The sequence below is a fragment of the Nannospalax galili genome, unplaced genomic scaffold (genome assembly GCF_000622305.1).
Source record: "Nannospalax galili isolate Female #2095 unplaced genomic scaffold, S.galili_v1.0 scaffold1206, whole genome shotgun sequence".
NCBI classification, from domain to species: domain Eukaryota; kingdom Metazoa; phylum Chordata; class Mammalia; order Rodentia; family Spalacidae; genus Nannospalax; species Nannospalax galili.
In genome coordinates this window covers 861,882-870,761 of record NW_008355162.1, presented here as the reverse complement: position 1 = coordinate 870,761, position 8,880 = coordinate 861,882, and the positions used below count along the sequence as shown (strand labels likewise).

Below are 8,880 nucleotides of genomic sequence, written 5' to 3'. Positions count from 1 at the left end.
CCTGCCTCTGCCTCCCGAGTGCTGGGATTAAAGGTGTGCGCCACCACACACAGCCCCCTAGGACTAGGATTAAGGCACCCAGGTTGGCAGCCTGCCTAGCCCCCTGCTCCCCCTCTGCCAGGCAGCACCCAGACAGAGAGTTAGCAGTGACAACTGCTACCCACTCACTAGAGCATGACATGGGCTGTTCCCACTTGTGGCTTCTCAGAGCTGCTCACCAACCCCCCCCCCCCTTCAGGAGTTAGTGTGGGAACAGGATGAGGGCTGGATTAGAAAAAAAGCTTGTACCTTTTCTTGGGCTGGGCTGGGTCTAAGGAAGGATCTAGTTGCTCTGCACTGGCAGAGGGCTGTGTCTGGAGGCTGGCTCCTCCTCCCAGCTCCTGCTCTTCAAGGTTGTTGTCCAGAAACTTCAGCCAGCGGGACTCAGAGGGCTGAAATTTTCCCTACAGTGTCGGGACAGAGAGCGATTCTGAGTTGAAAAGTAGCCAGTTTACTCACAAATCCCAGACTAAGCCTTAGGTCCAAAGGTCTTGGGACCCATGTCTCCCTGATTACTGTGATAAACAGCTGGTAGGGCACAATGGGGATGCAGTTGCCCTGAGACACCTGTAGGATGGTGCACGCAGAACCAACACCCATCTTTCAAACGTCAACATTCTCAGACCCAAGGACTTTTATAAGGAGCAAGGGCACAAAGATGCTCATTGCGGTGCTACAAATAGTGGCAAGTACTTGTGACAGCAGAGGTGAGCAAACAAAGGCCTCCCATAAGGCAACCAACACTAGCGTGCATGACACTTGAAGAAAGCTTCCAGAGATGAAAATCACTAGAAACCACACCCAGAGAAGAGTAGAAGGGCCTCCTTCCCTCCCTCCTGGTGCTGAGGGCCAAGCTGCACCCATGCTACCAAGTGCTCCACTGCAAAACTGCATCCCAGCCCCAGGTACTTTAAGAAACAATTTTTTTTTTTTTTTTTTTTTTTTTTTTGGAGAAAGGGTCTGTGTAGCCACAGCTGGCCTGGAACTCACTATGTAGACCAGGCTGGCCTTGAACTCACAGAGATCTGCCTGCCTCCTCCTTGGAGTGCTGGGATAAAAGGCGTGCCACCACCATGCCCAGGCTTTAAGAAACAGTTTTTGTAAAAGAAAACTGTTCTGGGACAAGGTCTCCCTGTAGCCTCAGCTGGCCTGGAACTCACTATGTAGACCAGGCTTTTTATTTAAATTATGTATGTGTGTGTGTGTGGTGGTGGTGGTGGTGGTGGGGTTACATGAGAGTGCAGTGCCCTCAGAGGCCAGGAGAGGGCATCAGATCCCTGGGAGCTGGAGTTACAGAAGGTTGTAAACGACCTGATGTGGATGCTGGGAACCAAATTCTGGTCCTCTGCAAGGGCAGTGCTCTTAACCAATAAATTATCTCTCTAGCCCTACCTCTTCCAGGTATTTCTTCTAATAAATGGCATAAAACAATCTTTGTAAAGGGACTGAATAGGAAGAACATAGACACAGCTGTCAGAAGGGCTGGGCTAGTGCTAGTATACTTAGCACTTTCTCATAATAAAAATATGAAAATCAGAGCTGGGCATGGTGGCCCACACCTTTAATCCCAGCTCTTGGGGAGGCAGAGGCAGGTAGTGAGTTCCAGGCTAGCTGGGGCTACAGGGAGACCCTGTCTCAAAAAGAGTGGAGAGGATGTGGCCAATGTGAGCCTACAAGCAGAGGCAGGAGCTGCAGGTGAACAGCTGTCTCTACCCCTCTGGCACTGGCAGTACCCAGGGCTCCCTGGAACATACCCAGTGTCACTTCAAAAATCCCCACAAACTGCCCAGCCAGCAGTGCCTACTCAGACAGCCTTCTCACAGGCTCAGGACAGAAGGTGCTGGATGTTTCTCTTCTTCTGGAGCAGTTCCCAACCTGGAGCAAAAGAACATGAAGCCCTGGCACTTTACCTGCATCCTTGCCCTACAGAGGTATACCCCAAGTGCAGTGAGAAGTGGGAGCAGCACAAGGTAAAGTTGGGGTGAAGTTCAGAGTGCTTTCTAGGCAGGCAAGAAGCTTCCAAATTACAGAACAGGTAATGATTCACACACAGGCCTCTGCCCTCAGGTATACTCATGGTTGTTTCCTGTAGTTTCACACACAGCAGTGCCTGTCACTATCGTGTGTGTGTGTGTGTGTGCGTGCGTGCACGCGCACTGAGCATTCAATCAAGAGTCTCGTGTATATTAAGGCAAACAAATGACTAATGAATCAGGTCAACTGAAAAGTAGAGAAGGTTGTAATTTTGGGCTAATCATCTGCATTGTGCCCCAAAAGGCCAGACTAAAATGCAAAATCGAGTCATCCATGCTAAAAGCCTACTGTACTAAACTGAAACTAAATTACTGAAAATCAGGAGAGCGATAACAGGCTGTTGTCACACGAAAGCAGAAGTTCTCTCTGCATTGCTCCTTACCCTCAAAAGTACCCTGAAGAGGCCAAGCGTGGTGGCGCATGCCTTTAATCCCAACGCTCGGGAGGCTGAGGCAGATGGAGCTCTGTGAGTTCAAGGCCAGCCTGGTCTACATGGTGAGTTCCAGGACAGCTGGGGCTACAGGGAGACCCTATCTTAAAATTTTAAAAAAAAAAAAAAAAAAAAAAAAAAAAACCACCCAGAAACAAAAAAGTAGCCTGAAGAGAACAGATCAGTCATGTTCCTGTCCTCATGTTAGAGGAAGTAACTTTGAAATGACTAGTTTACTCTATTTCTGTCACCCATGTGCTCATGGGACTGGAGAGATGGCTCAGTGTTAAGAGCACTTGCTACTCTGGCAGAGGCCTGGAGGTCAGTTCCCAGCACCCACATCAGCAGTTCCAGGGGATCTAACACCACAAACCCACACACTAATACAAACAGACACATGAATGGACGGACACACACACACAAAGCGTCAATGGAACATTTATTCTACTTTATGAAATGAAGTGCTCCCTGTTTCTACAACAGCAAATATAGCCAACTGAGATCTTTAAATGTCTTGGAATTCTGTTCTTTGATAATACACAGGCAGACTCTCACACAGCAGCCCAGGGAGCAGGGTGGGGACAGACGAGGCTGCTTACCTGCAGACTCTTGTTCTTAGCCTGCCGAGAGCCTGCATTTTCTTCTTCTTGGGCTCTTAGAGCCTCGTCCACAGACCTTGGGGGCAGATCAGGAATGTGCCTTTGTAAAACCAGCAGGAAGATGCAGGACAAGAAAAGTAAAGCAAGCAGGATGCAGGGCTCTGATAAGGCTAACCAGGCCTGTTCTGGGGTGTCTTGGGGGCCCTGATGTGATTCAGTCGTCTCCCAGCAGTTCAGGGAGTCTGGCAGAGAGCACTGGCTTCCTGTAACTGAGGGGCTGGACAGACAGGTACTATACCTACTGTGTGAGCACGCAGGAGGTTAGAGACAAGCCATGTCCACTCACCTCACACAACTCTATTACAGGACCAGTGTGGATTCTCTTTAGTGAGCTCCAGACTCTACTATAAGTGGGCACCCCTACCTAAGTTACCTCACCAGCTGAAAGAAGCCAGTAAATCTCACAGGGCTATTATGTGTGTGTGCAAACCTGTGGGTTTGGGGATCAAACTCAGGTTATCAGACTTGGTGGCAAGTGCCTTTGCCCACTGACCCATCTCATTGTTTCCAAAATTTACTTCTCAACAAGGTAATTGGACATCCAGCTGTCCATCCAGATACAGACCTGCACAAATGGCCTATGTGATAAGACCAATGAAGTCTCTCCTCTTCTGCTGTTGTAAAAACGTCTACTCCTTCAGTGACCTGACCTCTTCTCTGGGAACTTGACTGCTCCTTTCATTGTCTGCTGCTTTTCCTAGCCTTCCCACACCATTCTGCACAGCATTTGGGTGGTCCGCACAGAGACCTCTCTTTGCGTCCCTCGGCCCCTCTTTGCTCTGGTATTTATAGTGGATGGCTGATGGTCTGGGTGGCTGACAGTCCCTGGCTGGGACTACTCTCCAGCAGGACCTGAAGCCCTTTGAATGTGATCCAGACTGCACAAGGAAATGAACAAACTTACTGTTTGCAACTGATAGGTGGACTCTGGCCAAGGTTAGTCTTTGGTGGGACCCAAAAGAGACAGAAAAAGGATCGCCTATTCTAATCCATGCGGGTAAGGGACTACTCTCTTCTTCCTGGGAACCCCTCACATCCAAGGTGAACCCACATTTCCTGGAGGGCTCCTGACTCCCTCTCTCCTCTCTTTCCTCTGGCATTTGTCAGACTGGGTGAGGCCAATGTAGGTATCCCTGCTCCCCTCCTGGACAGACTTCCTGACCTGACAGACTTATAGGTGACCAGGCTTTCATTTCTCCAGGACAGTGAGTTTCCTGTCCTTATGACTGATCCATGGCCAAGTTTTGGGCTGTGAGTCTCTCCTAGAGGTTTGGCCTACCAACTGGACACTCTGACTCCAGAGTAGTGGGTAGCTATGAAGTGAAACCAGGTTTCACTTTCACAAGTTGGGGACCCTCTGTTCTTGAAGGGATGCTTCTAAGGAAGACTTGTGGATGCACCTTACTAGGATCCATGATGGGTCTCACACTCACCACCCCATCTGACACATCCCTGGCATGTGTATTCTTCTGGCACTTTCTTCGTTGTGGGACCCTTGTTTTCCTCTCCTCTGGCATGGACCCGCTCCTGGCTCTGCTTCCCCTTCTCTCTAGTGTCTATAATCTCATCTAGTCTCTGCCAGACAACATTTCTTAGACTTGTGGTAGGGATTGAGAACTGCCAGATGTTCAACTGTTTTTGCAGAAGCCTCTTGTGAAAACTTCAGTTGCTATGTGTGTTTGGGCTATAAACAGACATGACACAGCCCTTCTGGATCAAGCCAATGACCCCAAGGACCCAATACACTGTCATGTTAGATGTTCACCCTTCCTGATGCCTCTTTCTATGCCTCAGGGGACAACACTGGGACCCCAGTGAGGGCCGCTGACTTTTCTTTTGCCTGAGAGACTTTGCAAGCTGCTCGGAGCCCGGTAGGCAGAGGCTACAACAGGAGCTGATGACCCTTATGTCTGGTGACAAATTTCTGCTTTCCCTGAATCTGACAACTTTGTCAAATGGATAGGGACCATCCATGGAGCAGCTGGCGCAGTGTATGAAGACCTGCGGTATAAACTCTCCCTAGAGCTCCCCAGTGGCTACCTTGCAATGCACCCACAGTGAAGTTCCTCACACCCTGCTATCAACCCAGCGTGGGCACACAGGGTAACATCTGCCTGGACATCTTCAAGGATAAATGGTCTGTCCTGTATGACGTCAGGACCATCTTGCTCTCTATCCAGAGCCTGTTAGGAGAACCCAACATTGATAGCCCTTTGAACACACATGTGGCTGAGCTCTGGAAAAACCCAGAAGCACCTTCAGGAAACCTACTCAAAGCAGGTCTCCAGGTGAGAGCCCTGACCGAGTGTGTGGCCTCTTCTGCGTTGTCTTTTATTTTTTCCTTAGATAGTCTGTCCTTTCCTTGATCCATACCTTGAACTGTGGTGTTATTTTTGTTTTATTTCTGTTTTTTAAATTAAGTATGCGTGAGCCCTTACAATGTATATTAAATAAATGGTGCTTGTTCTTGTAAAAAAAAACTACAAAAAGTTAAAAATCTATTACTTCGTCTTCAAGACTGATAAACTGTCCTTCTGGGTATTCAACAACCAAAGCTTAGAGCCAACAAAGCTAAAAGGTCAAGAAGGAAGAACTTTGGACCTTGTCCTCTAAGGCTAGTCAGGGCTCAGGGACAATGGGAACACTCCAAAAAGTTCAGCAAGTCGCTTGTCACTCGCTATGTAGAACAGACTGGCCTTGAACCCACAGATACTCACTGCTTCTGCCTCCTGAGTGCTGGGATTAAAAGTGTGTGCCAACTCACCAGTTCGTCCTCTTGATCAGAGAAGCCATGGTGACACCAGAGATGGGACTCTAACCAGTATATGTCCTTCAGTGAGCAGCATCACTGGAGGGAAAAATGTACTGTGCTCCCGAGGAAAGTCACATGATATAAGACCCTGCCCCATCCCAACAGCTGGAGTAAGTGGAAGAGGAAAAGTAGAGGAGTGGAGCGGCTCCCCGGAAGTCCCTAGAGTAGCCTAAGGAGACTCGACTGACTTTCACAGTTTAAAAAAAAGGTTAATTTTTGGCCATCTACATTGTCTTAAACACCCAACAGGAAATAATGCCCCCAAATACTTTAGTAATGCTATAAAATACAACTCTATGAGCTCTGAGCTGGGTGTGGTAGCACATGCCTTTAATCCTAGCACTTGGGAGGCAGAGGCAGTTGGATTTCTGTGAGTTCAAGGCCAGCCTGGTCTACATAGTGAGTTCTAGGCCAGCTGTGGCTACACAGAGATCCTGTCTCAAAAAGAAAAAAAAAATTCTATGAGCTCCTGACCAGGATTCTCAGCCCGACCCAGTTCAGCCAGGGGACCAGGTGCTTCTAAAGACCTACATAGACATTCAAGTGACTGGCTTCAGCCCATTTAAAAGGGACCCCAAGGGCCAACTTGAGAGAAATAAATCTGTGGGCCCAAGAGCCAGAGTGCCTGATCATAGAACTACCCCAACAGAAGACCTTTTGAGAGCATTTACACTCACCCTGCTGTGCCCCACCAGGTAAATCCTTTCTTTTTTGGTCTTTTTGAGACAGGGTCTCCCTATAGCCCCAGCTGTCCTGGAACTATGTAGACCAGGCTGGCCTTGAACTCAAGAGATCCGCCTGCCTCTGCCTCCCCAGTGCTGGGATTAAAGGTGTGCGCCACCATGCCCGGCTATAAATCCTTTCTTGACTGCCTACCATTAAAGCCTTTTCAAGAAGTTCTATTTTTCTATCAAAATGAATCTGTCTGCCTCTGAATAAAAAAAAATCCAACTGTTTGCTTAATGTTTTCTCTATTATTGCCCCAAAAAAATCTCCATTACTGATCGACCTGTCTTGCTCATCCTCAGGTTCAACTTACTGGCCTGTACTTTACCCTACTAGTCTTCAAAACATGTCCCTTAGGGTCTCTTGTGTGCCTTAGGCACCTCAGGACCACCAGGGCATCGCTGAGCAACTGGTCCACACTAACCAGTCACAGCTAGATCCATCTTGACTCCTTCCTCACAAGGGCCCACAGGGAAAAATAAACGCAAATTCTCTGCTCCCTATGGCACAGCTCTTGCCTTCCTGCCCTTCCCTAAGGGGTAGAACTCTTCCTTCACACCAGGCCTGCTGCTCCGTCCTTTCCTCTCACTGCCAGTTTTTTCATTGTTTGAATAGACATGGTTACGGCAGTTGGCCTTTGTTATCCTTCCAGTAGGATTTCTTTTCTTTTTCTTTCTTTTTTTTTTTTTTTTGGTCTTTTTGAGACAAGGTCTCCCTGTAGCCCCAGCTGGCCTGGAACTCACTATGTAGATCACAGAGATCTGTCTGCCTCTGCCTCCCAAGTGCTGGAATTAAAGGCATGTGCTACCACGCCTGGTAGGATTTCTTTTTTAAAAAAATCCACCACAGTGCAGAGTTCTGACCTCCTTCTGGCCTCTCTTTAACAGAGGGGCTGAGAACACAGGTGACTGCCTGAGAGCCCTAGATTTTGCCTCCACACAGTAGTGAGCTTCCCATAATTATGCCATACCCATCCCCCTACCTGGGATTTCGAGAAGGCCCTCCCAAGGTCTAGGGCAGATGTGGCTTTGGTAGGTGAAGGCTGAGATCCTAGCGGATAACCTGAGGCGGGGACTGCCTGAGAGTGCCCAGATCCTGACTCCACGTGGTGAAGGAAGCCTCAGTGTACCTGACTGGAACCTGAATTGGGCTTCTGTGGGTACTCCTAAATAGCTGATCTGAAGCCATCAGTTCCCTTCAAATGAAATCTGAGAGAATCTGAACCTTGTACTAACCAGCTTTACATAACCAATAAAGGATCTAGGCACCCAGATAATACAAACAGAAGCATACTTCAACTTAATTCTCATATCAAAGTCATTTTTTTTTTGTTGCCTAGCGGACCCCTAAACCAGCCTTCCCCCACCCCCCACGTCGACCCTGTCCAGCAGGAAGTAGCCAGATGACAACGGTGCCCCCTGTCCTATAACACAAAAGGCTGGAATGTTAGGGTTCCAAACAGCAGCCCCCCTCCCCAACAGGGACCTACAAACTCTGCTGAGAAGCAGCCTGCCTTTCCTCTGACCTCCAAAGATAAGCAGAGTTCCTCTTATCTTAAGAGGAAAAGAAGACACTTCCACACCCTAATCCTACCTGCTTCCCCCTCCCTGATTCCACACCCTAAAGCCCCCATATGTAAAGTCGCAGCTCACAACCCATGAGCGGACATCTTTCCTGGACATCTTTCCCTTGGCGGACATCTTTCCTCTCCCTTCTCCCTTCTCCCTTCTCCCTTCTCCCTTCCCTTCCCTACCCTTCCCTTCCCTTCCCTTCCCTTTCCTTCCCTTCCCTTCCCTTCCCTCCCCTGACATCTTTCCCTGAGCTGACATCTTTCCCTTCCCAAGGGAAAGGTGCCCCGTGCGAAATAAATCTATGTCCCACTGAGAATTCCATCTGAGCCTCCATGCCTCATCCATCCGCTCGTCTGCGCTGCTCGCTCCCGCCCATTCTCTACCTATCAAACATGATCAAGGAATTCAACGAATTTAAAGAACACACGAACAAACAAATCAAAGAACTAAAAGAAGATAGTGATAAACTTCTAAATTAATTCACAAAAGAGATGGAAACATTGAAGAAAACTCAGGCAGAAATGAAGTGCAAAACTCAATAAGCTGACTTAAAACAGCAGGGGAAAGCCTCACCACTAGAATGAATGAAATGGAAAACAGAATATCAAC

At 48.4% G+C, this 8,880-nt stretch overlaps 1 protein-coding gene and 1 pseudogene across 1 annotated transcript in view; one reads left to right on the top strand and one right to left on the bottom strand.

The window, feature by feature from the left end:
• The window catches only part of Mrnip (MRN complex interacting protein), a 33,619-nt gene that overhangs the window by 3,658 nt on the left and 21,081 nt on the right, over nucleotides 1–8,880 (bottom strand). The window contains exons 4-5 of the mRNA XM_008852243.3: nucleotides 3,103–3,178; nucleotides 289–443 (exon numbers count right to left, since the gene is read on the bottom strand). Of these exons, the coding sequence (XP_008850465.1) occupies nucleotides 289–443; nucleotides 3,103–3,178 (231 nt within the window). The remainder of the gene's footprint in view (nucleotides 1–288; nucleotides 444–3,102; nucleotides 3,179–8,880) is intronic.
• Nucleotides 3,187–6,204, top strand: LOC115067548 (annotated as a pseudogene).